The sequence below is a fragment of the Scyliorhinus torazame genome, chromosome 2 (genome assembly GCF_047496885.1).
Source record: "Scyliorhinus torazame isolate Kashiwa2021f chromosome 2, sScyTor2.1, whole genome shotgun sequence".
In the NCBI taxonomy this organism is placed as follows: domain Eukaryota; kingdom Metazoa; phylum Chordata; class Chondrichthyes; order Carcharhiniformes; family Scyliorhinidae; genus Scyliorhinus; species Scyliorhinus torazame.
This window is the reverse complement of record NC_092708.1, coordinates 173,426,829-173,447,659: the sequence shown is the minus strand read 5'-3', so window position 1 is coordinate 173,447,659 and position 20,831 is coordinate 173,426,829. Positions and strand designations below refer to the sequence as shown.

The 20,831-nt window shown below is 48.2% G+C and overlaps 1 protein-coding gene across 5 annotated transcripts in view; it reads right to left on the bottom strand.

Moving 5' to 3' along the window:
* Positions 1-20,831, bottom strand: part of unc80 (unc-80 homolog (C. elegans)) — a 599,468-nt gene that overhangs the window by 414,991 nt on the left and 163,646 nt on the right. For 3 of the 5 annotated variants that reach the window (XM_072480367.1, XM_072480341.1, XM_072480351.1), the window contains exons 13-16: positions 4,886-5,212; positions 2,500-2,631; positions 1,447-1,594; positions 505-612 (exon numbers count right to left, since the gene is read on the bottom strand). In XM_072480367.1, coding sequence (XP_072336468.1) covers positions 505-612; positions 1,447-1,594; positions 2,500-2,631; positions 4,886-5,212 — 715 coding nt within the window. The remainder of the gene's footprint in view (positions 1-504; positions 613-1,446; positions 1,595-2,499; positions 2,632-4,885; positions 5,213-20,831) is intronic. The other 2 variants (XM_072480358.1, XM_072480377.1) reach the window with 1 other exon arrangement.

Below are 20,831 nucleotides of genomic sequence, written 5' to 3'. Positions count from 1 at the left end.
GCACTGACGCTAACTATAATACCAACCTCCATTAATCTGGTGGACATTAATTAATTCAATTCTGGGACCTTCCTGGAAGATATGACATGAGTATCTATGTGCATTTGCTAACTGATCCACCAGTGCAATATTTTTGTCTTCAATTGAAATTTGCACCAATACTTGTAGCTCTTATATCAAACAAATATTCTGAAATCCTTTCCAAAGAAACAATACACATCTTTCAGTAACTGGCAGTTTGATGGAGAAATAGAAACGAGAGAATCATTTTCCTGATACACAACCCTGCAATTTCAACGTTTCTGTCACAAACAGCACACTGGCACAGATTAAACCACTTTTCTTCATCTAATAATCAATTTTAATTTTACTTCAAGAAGCTTTAAAGCCAAAGCAATTTTAAACAACTTCAAAGCAGCATTCCTGAATCAGGCTTTGCAATCATAAGCCTACCCATGCAACATCCTTTACTTATTGATAAAGGAATAAGTAAAATGTACTTACCTGTGGTAGGCCTCCCGATTGGAGCCACCAATTTTCCTGTTTCAAAGAGGCTGGGGCGCCTAAAACGGATGTTGCAACCCCCAGCTGATCGGATCTGAATACCTAGTGCTATTAAAGAAATTTTTGGAAAATAAATGGCTGTTAAAGAAACTAAAAAATGAACATGAGGAGAGGACATCCACATCTCGGGGATTTCTCACAAAAAGAAATATTCCAGTGAGATTTTTAACAACAGACAGGAAGCTTTAGATCCTTCATGCAAACTGTTGAATTTTATGGAAGGTGAGGACCACCTAGTTTGGTACAACATGTACTCTAGGTAACCCCACCCTCTTTTTTTTAAACAGGAAAATGGTAGCTGCAATTTTTAGGAAAAAAATGTTTTTAATTCTGTCTTTTAGATGGAGAGATTGATTTGAAATTTGGGTGGAGGTGTTGTGAAAGAATTATGATTTCAGGTATCAATCTCCAGGTTTACAGAATCTTACCCTCATGCTTCTTTTTCAGTTTTCCGAATGTTGATGATGCAGTGGTTTGGTGCACCAAGGTACTATACATGTTGGTTTTGTGATTCCTCACACAATTACTAGCCCATCTCAACAGCGCGAACAGAGAAAAACACAAGGGAGGCTAGGTGTTTTTCCATTTTATAGGTCTGAATTAGTGGACAATTCACCCTACACTATTCATAAGGATGTGCAACTGATTAACTCAAGAGACTTACAGAATAGAGCATGGAGAACTTGAAGAGAAAAAAGACAAAACAATGAAATGGTAAAAAATATTGATTTTTACAGGATTGCAATAAAATCCAACTGAAAATCAAATAGATACAAGTAGCTATCTTGTAACTATTAGTATATAATCAAACATTACTGATTATATACTTAGCACATACAAAAGAAAAAGAAAACAGTTGATAGAAAGAGATGCTGTACTTACTGTCAGTAACTGGTTCCATGCAAAACCCTAGCAAAGCATGTAAGAAATCCACTACATTGTTCAGGGAATCCTTGTTCACATACTCCCGCAGAGTTTGCCGAAACTGTACTTTGCTAAGTTTGTACAATCTAGAAAGGCAGTTCTGTGCCTAAAATGATTAATACATTTTAAAATAAACAATGCTTAGTAATAGCTAACAGTATTCTTCAACAAATTTGTATAAAATTGATGCTAGCATCAGAAGTTGTGAAAGATTAATCATAGGATCACTACACTGCAGAAGGGGGCCATTTGGTTCACCGAGTCTGCACAACACTCCGAAAGAGCACTTGATCTAGGCCCACTCCCCTGCACTATCCCTGTAACCCCACCTAACCTTTGGACACTATGGGGTAATTTAACATGGCCAATCCACCTAATCTGCGCATCTTTGGACTGTGGTAGGAAACTTGAGTACCCGGAGGAAACAATGCAGGCACAGGGAGAATGTGCAAATTACACACAGTTAACCAAGGTCAAAATCGAACCCGGGTCCCTGGTGCTGTGAGGCAACAGTGCTAGCCACTGTGCCACGGTGCCGTCCTAAATAATAAATCAATGTTTCTTCATTCAGATGTATATCATACTAAGGATGCAATAAGTTGATTGATTGAAAGAAGGGACACTTCAGTACAGTGCTGCAGATCATAGTTCTAGAGAACATTAAAGAAGTGTTGTCCTGTTTTTCTGGTCAAAAGTGACAGTGGATCAGCCTACAGTTAGATCAGTGATGTTTAAGAAATATTAGAACTGATAAAGGTGTTAATTACTTGAGCTGAAAAATCTTCAACTGAGTTCAAAGGAGCCTATATTATGACTTGAGTTATAACTTTGGCTAAATCTGAAAAATACTGCTACTTATAATAGGCCAGCAATGGTTAAAAAAGCTTTACATTCCTCCCAAAAGATGCCTTAGCTGCTAAGTACAGAATAGCACCAGCTACTGTGTGCCATTTCTGGGCCACAACTTTTTAAAAATCTTAATGTTATTATTTCTAAATAGAACCTACTTACTTGAAGACGTAGACGATCACCTGACAGCCCACGGTGGCCCTCACCACATCCATATGCACACCCCAATGATTTCACTATTTTGATGAGCATTGTTAATGTAAGTTTATGGATGTTGCCTGAGGTATCTTCATCCTAATTAAACATAAACACATGTTAGTACTACATGGTAAGAGGCTAGTTACAAATATTTGCATAAAAAGCTGGACTGAGGAATGATTTTCTCTTTTTTTATATGCGCATAATATATATACGAAGAACAAACTTTGCATATCTTTTCCACACATGAAGATACGCTTAATAATTAAAACCTGAGCTACTCTCTATTTTAATGCAAGTCGAGAACTGCAATCCCCAATTCCTGCTCTTTTTACCAATAACTACAAATTTGACAATTAAAATGGCCTGATCCCTGGTTGAAATGAAATGTTACATCTCACAAACTTGGCAACCTTTGAGAGGTAATCAAAAAGAACAATGGAACTTCCGGTGGCAGCATGTAGGAAGAGGTCGCACATTGAGTGGCCCCGCTCGAGGTTTGATGTTTTAGAATTAAATGCCCGGTCCCTGGGGCAATTTTTGGTTAAATAAGTGCAGGAAGACATAAGGAAGGAGGATGTCCAAAACTCAAAGGAAAGCTGCCTTAAAGAAGGGGGCGAGTGAAGGTTCGCCGCCGATTGGAAGGGTCCGTTCGGCAACTGGAAGGATGGCAGAGGCTGGATGGGGTCTCATTGTTCACGGCAGAAAAGATGACCGAGGTGATGGCTATGGAACTTGAAAAACAGTTCTCAAAGCACATGGAGGTGATGAGGAAGGAGATGATGGCAGCATTGAAGGTGCTGTGGAGGAGGCGATTGCCCCAGTGAAGGTGGCTGTGTCGAGGACATCGGCCGAGGTGTAGGAGCAGGGGAAGAAACTGAAGGGAGTGGAGGAGGCCTTGATGCAACACCTCGATGGGTGGGGAGCTGCAGAGGGTGATGGAGGCCAACAAGGGTCTGCAAGCCAAAGTGGAGGACCTGAAAAACAGATCTAGGCGGCAAAATCTGAGGATCGTGGGCCTGCCCAAAGGGGTGGAGGGCCAGAGACCGACAGAGTGTTTTGCCAAGATGGTGGCGGAGCTGTTGGGGGACAGGGAAGATCCCTCTTGGTATGAACTGGATCTGGCTCATAGGGCGTGGAGGCCTAAACCAAAGGCGAATGAGCCACCAAGAGCAGTGATTATTTGTTTCCATAGGTTCCGTGAGAAGGAGAAGGTCCTAAGTTGGGCAAAGCAAAAGTGGGAGGTGCAGTGGGCTGGAGTTGTTATAGGGATATACAAGGACTTTACTGTGGAGTTGGCGAGGAGGCGGGCGAGTGAAGTCGACATTGTATAATAGCGGTGCGCGGTTTGGCATAGTGCACCCAGCTAAGTTGAGGGTGACCTACAACTCCAAAGACTTTTATTTTGAGATGGTGGAAGCGGTAGAAGTGTTTTCGAAGGCAGAAGGACTGGGGCAGAATTGAGAAATGGGACTGAGGATTGGACTTGGACTGAGGGTGCAGCGGAGTGGGGGGGGGGGGGGGGGTGGAGAAGTGTCTGTAGCTCTACGTTTTATCGCATGTCATTATATGTGCTACATGAGTTGAAGTTACATATTTGGACAAGGTAAGAGTTGGGATTTTCTTTGCAATGATGATTCTTTGGGTTTTGTGTGTTTAAACTAGGGTTGTGTGTTGAAAGGGGTTTCTTTGTTTTTCCTGGGACCAGGTTGGGGGAAGGGAATTGGAGGTCAGTGTGTCCTGGGCAGGGGCCTCCACAATGACTAGCTCAAGTGAGGGGTTTGCTGGAGGGAGGTTTTCGGGGTCATCTCGGGGGTAGGGTTCGTGAACTTGGAACCAGGACCCCAGAAGCCATTTTCGGGGGTCGAACTGGCAGGCGGGTGTGGGGGCAGGTGTTGTGAGCCTTGGCCTCGCTGATTGTCCGGAGGCCGGTTCTGTCGGGGTGGAGGTGAACTTCTGCATCCCGGGACACGGCTTAATGGGGGGACCTTTGACTCTCGGGAAGGTGAAGTCTCAGTTGAAAGGGACGAAGGAAGGGTTTCACAATTCATGGGGGCTGTTTATTATGCACTTCCAAGACTCGGTTGCCATTGAATAATGGCGGGGGTGGGGGGGGGGGGGTGCTGGCGGTATTGTTGTCTTTGGTTACACTGTTATTTGATTGATTGTTAATTTGTTCTTTTTTTTACCTGGAATGTACGGGTAGATGTTTTGGTCTGTATATTGAGCGGGGTGCGGTTTGTGTGTGGGGGATTCTTATTGTATTTGTTGTTGTTTGTTTTTTGTTTTGTTGTTTATTGTTGAAAATGAGGAGAATAAAAAGATACATAAAAACAAAAGAACAACAAACCTGCTCCTCATTTTTGCTCTTTTTATCTCCATCATCTCCACCGCCACCTCCTCCAGCATCTCCACCTCCACCCACACTTTCATTTCCATCATCTGGTGCAGCTCCAAATGCACCAGATGATCCTCCTGGTGCTCCTCGCTGAGTAACTGTTTCTTTCTGCCATTTGTCATCTATATTGTTCTCCTTATTTTCTTCAATTTTGTAATTCTTATCCACCGATGGAACCACCTCCAGCTGCAGCAGGCAGTCAATGATGTTCAGCCCCACATCACATATACGAGAACTGATGTCATGGTTAAGTACCACAAACAAAGCATTTAGAATGACCTAAAAATGTTTTTAAAAAGTTCATTTACAAATACAATAGTAAGCATTGTCTTAGTGCACAGTTCAGTTGTTACATTTTGCAAAGATTCTAATTTCAGAATAGCTGTTGATGAAAATCCCTTGACTCATCTAAACAAATATATTTGGTCTTCACAACAGAGCTCTGCATTAACGACAAAGCAAAATAGAGATCTGGGGATAGGGCAGTGGTGGGCAACCTGTGGCCGAGGGGCCTCATGCGGCCCATCAAGTTTCAGAGTGAGACATTTTGTTGACTGTTGCCCACAAACAGAGTTGCCACATTCTGCTGGTTTCCACCCGCCTTTTAGCTTTGACAAAGGGTCACCTGGACTCAAAACATTAGCTCTTTTCTCTCCTTACAGATGCAGTCAGACATGCTGAGATTTTCCAGTATTTTCTCTTTTGGTTTCAGATTCCAGCATCCACAGTGATTTGATTGTATCCAGCTGTGCAGCTTTATTAACAGTATGACTTATGTGACACGCAAGTAAAGCAACGGTAAGTGAAGTTAAGTTTGTGCTGATTGCACGCAACATTGATTGTGGGAGCCGTGCACTCCTTCTGCGTCCAATTAAACATAAATACTACTTTTTTTTTTATGACTTGACGTTGATGACAGTTCTATTAATGCTGAATGTTGACAGTTAACCACCACTAAAAGGCTGCAAATTCTGGGCCCTCTAACTTGATAAGAAACTGACTACTTACTATACACCAGCAAAACTGTTTAATGGTTCAGTATGTTATTTAAAAATGTTTTCAGTGATTTCAAATCAGATTACCAACTGGTACAGCAACACCCTTACAAAAATGATTATTTTCTCTGATATACCCACTTTCCCATCTGTTTATAAATCTGCACTAGATTGTCACTGCTAAATCATTAAGCAATATGTTTTCAATAGAAAGAAAATGATAAATAGTTATGCTCTACCACACTTCCCAACTCCGCTGGCTGATGGAGAATTTAATTTTTTGATTATGCAAATTAATTTTAGCAGACACCTGGGGCTGGTCTTTGGGACTATGTCCCCACACCATCGTAAAAACTGTGGCCTTTCGCGACAGAAAAACTGCCGTGAAAGGGCCACATATTCATAGCCCTGCAGGGGGCGAGCAGTGAACCGGCGGGAAGCTCGCAGCCTTTGCTGCAGATACGGGGCCCACACACGTCCGGGTCAGAGGCCGCGCATGCGCGTGGCGGTAGCCTCAGCAGTCATGCCGTGCTTCATGGCAGACTCAGACCGCAGAGCTGGTCCCAAATAGTGCCGCTGATCGGACGTGCACCCGACCTGGACCGCCCGCCCAAAATTAGTCCGATGCAGTATAAGGCCCCTCCTGACCTCGGATCGGCCCGCCCCCGACCAGGGCGGCTATGGACTCAGTCCGCAGCCGCCACTCTAGTATCCCAACCGGCAGGACCACATTAGATCCACACTGTCGGGAATTCGGCTGGTCGGGGGCGGAGAATGGCGGGGTGGGACTCCAGCAATGGCCGCAGGTAGAGGATACGCGGCGCGCGGCGTACGCTTTTACTGGCCTGGAGAATCGGGGAACCAGCGCCGGTCCCGATTTTGTGCAAGGAAATGGATTCTCTGCCCCGGCGCCGGCCGTGATTTCAGCGTCAGGGTGCGGAGAATCCAGCCCCTAAATTGTAACTGAACGAGCGCAATTTCAAGTGCATTTTGGACATCATTTTCCAGTTGCACCCAAAATGGAAACTCTACTGCAATCTTTCTTCTCAAACAAGTACAAATTAAATAATTTATTCATCATGCGTAATGGTCAGAGAATAAAGGGAAGATAATTTGATTTTAAGGACAAATCATCTACTGCTCTTAAATCCATGGGATGCTACAGGAAGAAGGTACAACTATTTGATCATCTGTTTGAGTGTGCACCTCATTTTCAGACACTATGTAGCTTGAAAAATGACTACACAGGTGATGCGACCATCAATTCACACGAGACAGAGAGTTGAAGTGAACAGTGGCTTTATACCTCACCTCAAGTGGGTGGAGCCAGGGGCGGAGCCCACAAGGGCATCAACATGATACATTCCGTGTAGTACAGTACAATGGTCCAGAGGTGGAGCCCACATGGGCAACAGCGTGATACAATGTAATACGGTGGTGAATGGTTAGTACAATATGTTCACCACATTCACCCCCTGTTAAAAAAATTGAAGTCCGGCGGGGGTGAAGGGCTCACAGGTTCAGTCTGTCTGGCGCACTGAGCGTGCGCTGCGATCGCCGGAGCTCTGGTTTTGCAGTGGGCACGGGTGTCAAACTCGTTGGTGCGGGCAAGGGTGGTGAACACATCGGTGCGGGCACAGGGGTGGACTCAGGGAGAGTGTCTGCAGGAGCTTCATTCCTGTGGGTCGGCGAAGGGGGGAGGGAGTTTAGGAGGGGGTGTAGAGGTCATGTAGGGGCGGGGGTGCTGTTCGGTGTAGGTTGGGTGGGGTGGTGGTAGGGGAACCTGCGGGTGCCAGTTCCCGGAGGGAGACCGTATCCTGTCGGCCGTCGGGGTGTTCTACGTATGCATACTGGGGGTTGGTGTGAAGGAGCTGGACCCTCTCGACCAGAGGGTCGGACTTATGACTCCTCACGTGTTTGCGGAGTAGGACGGGCCCCGGTGTCTTCAGCCAGGATGGAAGCGAGACCCCGGAGGTGGATTTCTAGGGAAGACAAAAAGGCGGTCATGAGGCGTCTCGTTCGTGGCTGTGCAAAGGAGGGACCTAATGGAGTGGAGCGCGTCGGGGAGGACCTCCTGCCACTGGGAAACTGGGAGATTCCTAGACCGTAGGGCCAGGAGGATGGCCTTCCATACCGTCGCGTTCTCCCTCGCCACCTGTCCGTTTCCCCGGGGGTTGTACCTGGTAGCCCTGCTCGAGGCAATGCCCTTACCGAGCAGGTACTGACGCAGTTCGTTGCTCATAAACGAGGAGCCCCGGTCACTGTGGACGTAAGTGGGGAAACCGAACAAGGTAAAGATACTATGTAGGGCCTTAATGACAGTGACTGCGGTCATGTCGGGGCAGGGTATTGAAAACGGGAAGCAGGAGAACTCATCAACAACGTTGAGGAAATACGTGTTTCGGTTGGCAGAGGGGAGGGGCCCTTTGAAGTGGATACTGAGGCGCTCAAAGGGCCGGATGCCTTCACGAGGTGGGCCTTATCCGGTCGATAGAAGTGCGGCTTACACTCCGCACAGATTTGGCAGTCCCTGGTCATGGCCCTGACCTCCTCAGTGGAATAGGGCAGGCTGCGGGCCTTGATGTAGTGGAGAACCCGGGTGACCCCCGAGTGGCAGAGGTCATCGTGGATGGCCTGGAGTCGGTCATCTTGCACGCTGGCGCACATGCCACGGGAACAGGGCATCTGGGGGCTCGTTGAGCTTCCCAGGTCGATACACGATATCGTCATTATAGGTGGAGAGTTCGATCCTCCACCTCAAGATCTTATCGTTCTTGATCTTGCCCCGCTGTGTATTATCGAACATGAAGGCTACCGACCGTTGGTCGGTGACGAGGGTAAACCTCCTACCAGCGAGGTAGTGCCTCCAGTGCCGTACAGCTTCCACGATGGCTTGGGCTTCTTTTTCGACTGAGGAGAGTAGAATTTCGGAGGCGTTGAGGGTACGGGAGAAAAATGCTACTGGGCTGCGCGCCTGATTGAAGGTAGCGGCGAGGGCGACCTTTGACGCGTCCCTCTCCACCTGGAAGGGGACAGACACGTCCACCGCGTGCATCGCGGCTTTGCCAATATCTGCCTTGATGCGGCTGAAGGCCTGGCGGGCCTCAGCCGCCAGTAGGAAGATGGTAGCTTTGATCAGTGGGCGGGCTTTGTCCGCATAGTTGGGGACACACTGGGCGCAATAGGAAAATAACTGTTTGATTTAGAAGAAGATGAATTTTCAATCAACTTTAAACAAAGGTTCTACTTGTAGGTATTGCAGCTGGAGCCTGTTAATTAGTTAATTGGATTAGGCCAATTTTCAGAGGCTAGATTCACAGTATAAAAGTGATCCACCTACAGTGCAGACTTTGTTTGCACTGAGTGCTGAATTTGTTGCGTTTGAGTGCTCTAGTGAGAGTTTGGTGACTGAGGGAGTAGAAGGGTTTATTTTATCTAAAGTCTAGTCTTTCGTTTATTTAGTTAATTAACTTAAAAGTTGCTGTTTGGTTTAGAAGAAGGTAAATTTTCAATCAGCTTTAAACAAAGGTTCTACTTTTAGGTACTTGCAGCTGGAGCTTGTTAATTAGTTAATTGGATTAGGCCAGTTTTCAAAGGCTAGATTCACAGTATAAAAGTGATCCACCTACAGTGCAGATTTTGTTTGCAATGAGTGCTGAATTTGGTGCATTTGAGTGCTATAGTGGGAGTTTGGTGACTGAGGGAGTACTGAATTTGGTGCATTTGAGTGCTATAGTGAGAGTTTGGTGACTGAGGGAGTGCTGAATTTGGTGCATTTGAGTGCTATAGTGAGAGTTTGGTGACTGAGAGAGTGCTGAATTTGGTGCATTTGAGTGCTATAGTGAGAGTTTGGTGACTGAGAGAGTTAGGTGAAGAGGGAGTAAGGTGCTCCTTTCATTTCATTTCCTACATTTCCGCAAAGAGCGAGAAGGGAGCCAGGAGTTTACAGAGGGTGCAACTGACTGGGAGCAGAGTCGGAGGGCGGAGATCCAGTTGGTCCACAGGGCAGCCATATTCTGTAAGGTAAGAGGGGATGGAGGCTAGGCCAGTTGCATGCTCTTCCTGTAGGATGTGGATGGTGAGGGATACCACCGGTGTCCCCGCTGACTGTACCTGCGGGAAGTGCACCCAACTCCAGTTCCTCAGAGACCGTGTTAGGGAACTGGAGCTGGAGCTGGATGAACTTCGGATCATCCGGGAGGCAGAGGGGGCTATAGAGAAGAGTTACAGGGAGGTAACCACACCCAAGGTACAGGACAAGAGTAGCTGGGTTACAGTCAGGGGAAAGAAATCAAACAAGCAGACAGTGCAGGGATCCCTCGTGGCCGTTCCCCTTCAAAACAAGTATAACGATTTGGATGCTGTTGGGGTGATGACCTACCGGGGGAAGGTCCTAGCGGCCAGGTCTCTGGCACTGAGTCTGGCTCTGGGGCTCAGAAGGGGGGAGAATAGAAAAGCAATAGTAATCGGAGATTCAATGGTTAGGGGAATAGATAGGAGATTCTGTGGTCACGAGCGAGACTCCCGGAAGGTATGTTGCCTCCCGGGTGCCAGGGCCAGGGATATCTCAGATCATGTCTTCAGGATCCTTAAGGGGGAGGGGGAGCAGCCAGAAGTGGTGGTGCACATTGGTACCAACGACGTAGGTCGGAAAAGGGGTGTGGAGGTAAGAAACGAGTTTAGGGAGTTAGGCTGGAAGTTAAAAGCCAGGACAGAGTTGTCATCTCTGGTTTGTTGCCGGTGCCACGTGATAGCGAGGCTAGGAATAGGGAGAGAGTGCAGTTGAGCACGTGGCTGCAGGAATGGTGTAGGAGGGAGGGCTTCAGGTATTTGCATAATTGGAGCGCATTCTGGGGAAGGTGGGACCTGTACAAGCAGGACGGGTTAGATCTGAACCAGAGGGGCACCAATATCCTGGGAGGGAGGTTTTCTAGTACTCTTCAGGAGGGTTTAAACAAATTTGGCAGGGGAACGGGAACTGGATTTGTAGTCCAGCAACTAAGGTAGCCAATATTCAGGACGCCAAAGCGTGCAGTGAGGCAGTGGGGAAGGGAACACTGACAAAGGAGAGTACTTGCAGGCACGGAGATGGGTTGACGTGTGTACACTTCAACGCAAGAAGCATCAGGAATAAGGTGGGTGAACTTAAGGCATGAATCGGTACTTGGGACTACGATGCAGTGGCCATCACGGAAACTTGGATAGAAGAGGGGCAGAAATGGTTGTTGGAGGTCCCTGGTTATAGATGTTTCAATAAGATTAGGGAGGGTGGTAAAAGAGGTGGGGGGGGGGTAGCATTGTTAATTAGAGATAGTATAATAGCTGCAAAAAGGCAGTTCGAGGAGTATCTGCCTACTGAGGTAGTATGGGTTAAAGTCAGAAATAGGAAAGGAGCAGTCACCTTGTTGTGAGTTTTCTATAGGCCCCCCAATAGTAGCAGAGATGTAGAGGAACAGATTGGGAAACAGATTTTGGAAAGGTGCAGAAGTCACAGGGTAGTAGTCATGGGTGACTTCAACTTCCCAAACATTGAGTGGAAACTCTTTAGATCAAATAGTTTGAATGGGGTGGTGTTTGTGCAGTGTGTCCAGGAAGCTTTTCTAACACAGTATGTAGATTGTCCGACCAGAGGGGAGGCCATATTGGATTTGGTACTTGGTAATGAACCAGGGCAAGTGATAGATTTGTTAGTGGGGGAGCATTTTGGAGATAGTGACCACAATTCTGTGACTTTCACTTTAGTAATGGAGAGGGATAGGTGTGTGCAACAGGGCAAGGTTGACAATTGGGGGAAGGGTAAATATGATGTTGTCAGACAAGAATTGAAGTGCATAAGTTGGGAACATAGGCTATCAGGGAAGGACACAAGTGAAATGTGGAACTTGTTGAAGGAACAGGTACTACGTGTCCTTGATATGTATGTCCCTGTAAGGCAGGGAAGAGATGGTCGTGCGAGGGAACCATGGTTGACAAGAGAGGTTGAATGTCTTGTTAAGAGGAAGAAGGAGACGTATGTAAGGCTGAGGAAATAAGGTTCAGATAGGGCGCTGGTGGGATACAAGATAGCCAGGAGGGAACTGAAGAAAGGGATTAGGAGAGCTAAGAGAGGGCATGAACAATCTTTGGCAGGTAGGATGAAGGAAAACCCCAAGGCCTTTTACACATATGTGAGAAATATGAGAATGACTAGAGCGAGGGTAGGTCCGATCAAGGACAGTAGCGGGAGATTGTGTATTGAGTCTGAAGAGATAGGAGAGGTCTTGAACGAGTACTTTACTTCAGTATTTACAAATGAGAGGGGCCATATTGTTGGAGAGGACAGTGTGAAACAGACTGGTAAGCTCGAGGAAATACTTGTTAGGAAGGAAGATGTGTTGGGCATTTTGAAAAACTTGAGGATAGACAAGTCCCCCGGGCCTGACGGGATATATCTAAGGATCCTATGGGAAGCAAGAGGTGAAATTGCAGAGCCGTTGGCAATGATCTTTTCGTCCTCTGTCAACAGGGGTGGTATCAGGGGATTGGAGAGTGACGAATGGCGTGCCACTGTTCAAAAAAGGGAATAGGGATAACCCTGGGAATTACAGGCCAGTTAGTCTTACTTCGGTGGTAGGCAAAGTAATGGAAAGGGTACTGAGGAATAGGATTTCTGAGCATCTGGAAAGACACTGCTTGATTAGGGATAGTCAGCACTGATTTGTATGGGGTAGGTCTTGCATTACAAGTCTTATTGAATTCTTTGAGGAGGTGACCAAGCATGTGGATGAAGGTAAAGCAGTGGATGTAGTGTACATGGATTTTAGTAAGACATTTGATAAGATTCCCCTTGGTCGGCTTATGCAGAAAATAAGGAGACATGGGATAGTGGGAAAGTTGGCCAGCTGGATAACGAACTGGCTAACCGATAGAAGTCAGAGAGTGATGGTGGATGGCAAATATTCTGCCTGGATCCCAGTTACCAGTGGCGTACCACAGGGATCAGTTCTGGGTCCTCTGCTGTTTGTGATTTTCATTAATGACTTAGATGAGGGAGTTGAAGGGTGGGTCAGTAAATTCGCAGACGATACGAAGATTGGTGGAGTTGTGGATAGTGAGGAGGGTTGTTGTCGGCTGCAAAGAGACATAGATAGGATGCAGAGCTGGATGAGAAGTGGCAGATGGAGTTTAATCCTGAAAAGAGTGAGGTTGTCCATTTTGGAAGGACAAATATGAATGTGGAATACAGGGTTAACGGTAGGGTTCTTGGCAATGTGGAGGAGCAGAGAGATCTTGGGGTCCATGTTCATACATCTTTGAAAGTTGCCACTCAAGTGGATAGAGCTGTGAAGGCCTATGATGTGCTCGCGTTCATTAGATCATAGAATTTACAGTGCAGAAGGAGGCCATTCGGCCCATCGAGTCTGCACCGGCTCTTGGAAAGAGCACCCTACCCAAGATCAACACCTCCACCCTATCCCCATAACCCAGTAACCCCACCCAACACTAAGGGCAAATTTGGACACTAAGGGCAAATTATCATGGCCAATCCACCTAACCTGCACATCTTTGGACTGTGGGAGGAAACCGGTGCACCCGGAGGAAACCCAAGCACACACGTGGAGGATGTGCAGACTCCGCACAGACAGTGACCCAAGTCGGAATCGAACCTGGGGCCCTGGAGCTGTGAAGCAATTGTGTTCAAATACTGCGTGTCCTTGGTAGGCATATCCCTGTCAGGCAGGGAGGAAATGGCCGTGTGAGGGAACCATGGTTGACAAAAGAGGTTGAATGTCTTGTCAAGAGGAAAAAGGAAGAGTATGTAAGGATGAGAAAACAAGGTTCAGTAGGGTCGCTTGAGGGTTACAATGTAACATGGAATGAGCTGAAAAAAGGGCTTACGAGAACTAGGAGGGGGCATGAGAAGTCCTTGGCGGGTCGGATCAAGAAAAACCTCAAGGCTTTTTACTTTTATGTGAGAAATAAAAGAATGACCAGGGTGAGGGTAGGGCCAGTCAAGGGACAGTAGAGGGAACTTGTGCATGGAGTCAGAATAGGAGGGGCGTTGAATGAATACTTTTCTTCAGTGTTCACAAAGGAGAGGGGCCATGTTTTTGAGGATGAGAATGTGATTCAGGCGGGTAGTCTGGAGGAAGTCGATGTTCTGAGGAAGGATGTATTAGCAATTTTGAAAAACCTGAGGGTCGACAAGTCCCCTGTGCCAGATGGGATATAACTAAGGATTCTTTGGGAGGCAAGGGATGAGATTGCAGAGCCTTTGGCTTTGATCTTTGGGTCCTCGCTGTCCACGGGGATAGTGCCAGAGGACTGGAGAGTGGCGAATGTTGTTCCTCTGTTCAAGAAAGGGAATAGGAATGACCCTGATAATTATAGGCCAGTTAGTCTTACTTCGGTGGTCGGGAAGATAATGGAAAAGGTCCTGAAGGATAGGATTTATGACCATTTGGAAAGATGCAGCTTAATCCGGGATAGTCAACACGGATTCGTGAAGGGTAGCTCGTGCCTCACAAATTTGATTGAATTCTTTGAGGAGGTAACGAAGTATGTAGGTGAAGGTAGAGCAGTTGATGTCGTATACTGGATTTTAGTAAGGCGTTTGATAAAGTTCCCCATAGTCGGCTCATGAAGAAAGTAAAGAGGTGTGGGATAGAGGGAAATTTGGCCAATTGGATAAGTAACTAGCTATCACACAGAAGACAGAGGGTGGTGGTGGATGGAAAATTTTCAGACTGGAGACCAGTTACCAGCGGTGTACCACAGGGATCAGCGCTGGGTCCTCTGCTATTTGTGATTTTTATCAATGACTTGGAGGAGGGGCTGAAGGGTGGGTCAGTAAATTTGCTGATGACACCAAGATTGGTGGAGTAGTGGATGAGCCTACTGTTGTAGGCTGCAAAGAGACATTGATAGGATGCAGAGCTGGGCCGAAAAATGGCAGATGGAGTTTAACCCTGATAAGTGCGAGGTGATTCATTTTGGTAGAAAAAATTTGAATGCGGATTACAGGGTCAACGGCAGGGTTCAGGGTGCTGAAGCGCCTATACGTAAGGCCGGTGAATGAAGTGTACGCGGGGCATCTCCTCACCACTCTTAAAAGTCCACGGATTCTGCATTGGCGTCAGCAATTAGCCTCAGAAACGGAGAATGCCGCCCCATGTCTGCGTGGGTTTTTTCCAGGTGCTCCGATTTCCTGCCACAGTCCAAAGATGTGCAGATTAGATGGATTGGCCATGCTAAATTGCTCCTTAGTGTTCAAAAGGTTAGGTAGGGTTATGGGTTCGGGTGGAGGTATGGGCTTAAGTAGGGTGCTCTCTCCAAGGGATTGTGCAGACCCGATAGGCCAAATAGCCTCTTTCTGCAATATAGGAATGCTATGGTTCTAAATTAAAACATGTGGGTATGATGGCATTGCTGTCACAGAGACATGGTAGAGAGAGGGGCAGGACTGGCAACTCAATATTCCAGGATACAAGGGCCGGGATTGTCCGCGTCCGCTCAAGTGCGGAGAATTGGAGTTGATGCCGAGATGTGCCGCGACGCCGGAGAATTGCCGCCAGCTGCACGTGATCGACGCAGCGCAGGTCGGGGGCCCCCTCGGCAATTCTCCGCGGTCGACCGGCCGAGTTCCCGCCGGCGTGGTTCTAACATGGTTCCACCCAGCGGGAGCTCGGACCAGGGGTCATGGTGGCCGTCCTGGTGCGGGGGGGGGGGGGATCAGACTCCGGGTAGGCCTCCACGACGTACAGGCCTGCGATCAAGTGCCACCTTCTTCCGCTGTGTGGCTCCGCCATGTTGCGCGGGCCCAGCACGGAAGCGGTCACCACACTCATGGACAGACCCGCAGCCGGCAGTGCAGGGCCGCGGATCATCGCCAGCGCCGTGCTGGCCCCTGTGGGTCATGGAATGACTGGGCCAGGAGGCCCGTTGACGCCGGCATGAAACACTCCGGTGTTTACGCCGGCATCAACACTTCGCCGCCGTATTGCAGAATCCCGGCCAAGATCTTCAGGTGAGATAGGGAAGGAGAGAAAAGAGGAGGGGGTGTCGCAATTTTGATCAGGGAATCAATTACTGCAGTAGGGAGGGATGACATTTTAGAAGGCTCTTCAACTGAGGCCATGGGCTGGATTCTCCACCCCGCCACGCCACATTTCCACTTCACCCCATGGCGGGATGCTCCGTTACGCCAGCTGGTCAATGGGGTTTCCCATTGGCAGCCCCACGCCATCTGAAAACCCCTGGGCTGCCGGCAAAATAGAGCATCCCCGCCGGCGGAGAATCCAGCCCCATATGGGTAGAATTAAAAAACAAAAAAGAGCACTCACATTGCTGGGAGTGTTCTAAAGGCCCCTAACAGTCCAAGAGAAATAGAAGAGCAGGTATGTAGGCAAATTTAAGAGAAGTGTAAACGCAATAGGTCAGTGATAGTGGGGGATTTCGACTTCGCCAATATTAACTGGGGATGCCAAACTGTGAAATGTTTAGAGGGAGCAGAATTCTTAAAATGTATCCAGGAGAACTTTTTAAGCCATTACGTAGAAGGACCTACAAAAGAGGGGGTGATGCTGGACTTAATTTTCGGTAACGAAGCCGGGCAGGTGGTTGAAGTATCAGTGGGGGAACATTTTGAAGACAGTGATCATGATGTACCATCAATGAAGACGGACGAGAGTCTGAAGAATAAACTGTGGCTTTAATCAGCGAAAAGATACCTGCTGGCAGCCGGTCCCAGAATGAGGGCAGGGCTGGACGTTAGCTACCTTTATAATTGAGCCCGAGGGGCGGAGCCAGCAGGTACAAATCCAGACATGTAACGAACAGTAAGTACCATAAGTAAGAACAGTATGTACAATATAACACAGTGGTTCACCACATTCACCCCCTGTTAAAAAAGAGTCCGGCAGGGGTGAAGTGGACGGGTTGAATTAGAGATCGAGTCTGTCGGGGGTTTTGACCTTCCGCTGTGATCGCCTTAGTTCCAGCTGTGGTGAGGACACTGGTGTTGGATGAGGTGTTGAGGCCTGCGTATCCAGGAGCGTGTCGTCTTCTGGATAAGTAGCAACGGAGGGAGACGGTGTAGAGTCGTGAGTAGCAACGGACGGAGACAGTATAGACTCGGGGGTAGTGGTGATGGTCGCTGGGGAACTTGCGGGTGCCAAGACCCGAAAGGAGACTGTGTCCTCCCGCCCGTCATGATGTGCCACGTAGGCATATTGGGGGTTAGCATCGAGGAGAAGAACCCGTTCGACCAGAGGATCCAACTTGTGACTCCTCGCAAGCTTCCGGAGGAGGACGGGCCCTGGAACCGTCAGCATGGATGGGAGCAAGACCCCTGGGGAAGACAAACATTCTCTCGTGAGGTGTCGCAGTGGTGGCGGTACACAGGAGCGACCGGATGGAGTGGAGCGCATTGGGAAGGACCTCCTTCCAGCGGGAGACAGGGTGACTTCGAGACCGTAGGGCAAGAAGGACGGCCTTCCAGACCGTTGCGTCCTCCCTCTCCACCTGTCCGTTCCCCCGGGGGTTGTAGCTGGTAGTCCTGCTTGAGGCGATGCCATTGCTAAGCAGGAACTAACACAGCTCATCACTCATGAAGGAGGGACCCCAATTGCTATAGATGTAAGTGGGGAAACCGAACAAGGTGAAGAGGCCGTGCAGGGCCTTGATGACATAAGAACAGAAGAACTAGGAGCAGGAGTAGGCCATCTGGCCCCTCGAGCCTGCTCCACCATTCAATGAGATCATGGCTGATCTTTTGTGGACTCAGCTCCACTTTCCGGCCCGAACACCATAACCCTTAATCCCTTTATTCTTCAAAAAACTATCTATCTTTATCTTAAAAACATTTAATGAAGGAGCCTCTACTACTTCACTGGGCAAGGAATTCCAAAGATTCACAACCCTTTGGGTGAAGAAGTTCCTCCTAAACTCAGTCCTAAATCTACTTCCCCTTATTTTGAGGCTATGCCCCCTAGTTCTGCTTTCACCCGCCAGTGGAAACAACCTGCCCGCATCTATCCTATCTATTCCCTTCATAATCTTATATGTTTCGATAAGATCCCCCCTCATCCTTCTAAATTCCAACGAGTACAGTCCCAGTCTACTCAACCTCTCCTCGTAATCCAACCCCTTCAGCTCTGGGATTAACCTAGTGAATCTCCTCTGCACAGCCTCCAGTGCCAGTACGTCCTTTCTCAAGTAAGGAGATCAAAACTGAACACAATACTCCAGGTGTGGCCTCACTAACACCTTATACAATTGCAGCAGAACCTCCCTAGTCTTAAACTCCATCCCTCTAGCAATGAAGGACAAAATTCCATTTGCCTCCTTAATCACCTGTTGCACCTGAAAACCAACTTTTTGCGACACATGCACTAGCACACCCAGGTCTCTCTGCACAGCAGCATGTTTTAATATTTTATCATTTAAATAATAATCCCTTTTGCTGTTATTCCTACCAAAATGGATAACCTCACATTTGTCAACATTCACTTAGCCTATCCAAATCCCTCTGCAGACTTCCAGTATCCTCTGCACTTTTTGCTTTACCACTTATCTTAGTGTCATCTGCAAACTTGGACACATTGCCCTTGGTCCCCAACTCCAAATCATCTATGTAAATTGTGAACAGTTGTGGGCCCAACACTGATCCCTGAGGGACACCACTAGCTACTGATTGCCAACCAGAGAAACACCCATTAATCCCCACTCTTTGCGTTCTATTAATTAACCAATCCTCTATCCATGCTACTACTTTCCCCTTAATGCCATGCATCTTTATCTTATGCAACAACCTTTTGTGTGGCACCTTGTCAAAGGCTTTCTGGAAATCCAGATATACCACATCCATTGGCTCCCCGTTATCTACCGCACTGTTAATGTCCTCAAAAAATTCCATTAAATTAGTTAGGCACGACCTGCCCTTTATGAACCCATGCTGCGTACAGCATGGGTTTATGAACCACATGACTGTGGCAGAGGTCATGTCAGGGCACGGGGTGGCAAAAGGGAAACGTGAGTACTCATCAATGATGTTGAGAAAGTACACATTACTGTCAGTGGAGGGGAGGGGCCCTGTGAAATCGATGCTGAGGCGCTCAAAGGGGCAGGAGGCCTTTACCAGGTATGCTCCATCCGGCCGATAGAAGTGCGGTTTGCACTCCACGCAGACTTGGCAGTCCCTGCTCATGGTCCTGACCTCCACGATGGAGGAAGGCAGGTTGCCGGCCTTAATAAAATGAAAATAAAACAGGTGACCCCCGGGTGACAGAGGTCATTGTGGAGGGCCCGAAGTCGGTCTACTTGTGCGCTGGCACATGTACCGCGGGATAGGGCATCTGGGGGCTCATTGAGCTTCCCAGGTCGATACAAGATATCATAATTATAGGTGGAGAGTTCAATCCTCCACCTTAGGATCTTGATCTTGCCCCGCTGTGTGTTATTGAACATGAAGGCAACTGACCGTTGGTCAGTGAGGAGAGTGAATTGCCTGCCGGCCAGGTAATGCCTCCAATATCGCACAGCTTCCACAATGGCCTGGGCTTCCTTTTCGACGGAGGAGTGTCGAATTTCAGAGCCCTGGAGGGTACGGGAGAAGAAAGCCATGGGCCTGCCCGCCTGATTGAGGGAGCGGTCAGAGCAATGTCAGACGCGTGCATCGTGGTTTTGGCAATATCTGTTTTGATGTGGTTGAAGGCCTGGCGGGCGTCAGCCGTCAGGGGAAAAATGGTGGATTTAATGAGTGGGCGGGCCTTGTCCGCATAATTAGGGACCCACTGGGCATAATAGGAAAAGAACCCCAGGCATCTCTTCAGGGCCTTGGGGCAGTGGGGAAGTGGAAGTTCCAGGAGGGGGCGCATGCGGTCGGGATCGGGCCCTAGGACTTCGTTTTCCACAACATAGCCAAGGATGGCTAGGCGGGTTGTGCGGAAAATGCATTTCTCCTTATTGTATGTCAGGTTAAGGAGCTTGGCGGTGTGGAGGAAATGTTGGAGGTTAGTGTCATGGTCCTGCTGGTCATGGCAGCAGATGGTGACATTATCCAGATATGGGAACGTGGCCCGCAGCCCGTACTGGTCAACCATTCGGTCCATCTCCCGTTGGAAAACCGAGGCCCCATTGGTGACACCGAAGGGGACCCTGAGGAAGTGGTAGAGGCGGCCATCTGCCTCGAAGGCATGTATTGGCGGTCCTCCGGGCGGATAGGGAGTTGGTGGTACGCGGACTTCAAGTCAATAGTGGAGAAGACTCGGTACTGCGCAATCTGATTGACCGTGTCAGATATGCGGGGGAGAGGGTACGCATCGAGCTGCATGTACCAGTTGATGGTCTGACTGTAGTCGATGACCATCCGGTGCTTCTCCCCAGTTTTGACGACCACCACTTGGGCTCTACAGGGGCTGGTACTGGCCTCTATGATCCCTTCCCGCAGGAGTCACTGGACCTCCGACCTGATAAAGACCTTGTCCCCAGCACTGTGTCGTCTGCTCCTGGTGGCGATTGGCTTACAGTCCGGGGTGAAGTTAGCAAAGAGCGGGGGTGGGGCGACCTTAAAGGTCGAGAGGCTACAGACGATGAGAGGGGGCAGGGGTCCATCGAACTCCAAGGTAAGAGGTGGCATTGGAAATCTAGACCTAGTAGTAGGGCAGCGCAGAGTTGGGGGAGGACATAGAGCTTGACATTTTTGTACTCGACGCCCCATACTGTAAGAGTTGCGACACAGTACCCATGGACTTCCACGGAATGTGATCCGGAAGCCAGGGACATTTTCTGGGACGTGGGTAAAAATGGGAGGGAGCAGCGCCGTACCGTGTCTGGGTGAATGAAACTCTCCACGCTCCCGGAGTTGAAGAGGCAGGTTGTCTCGTGGCCATTGATCCGGACGGCCATCATGGATTTAGTGAGGT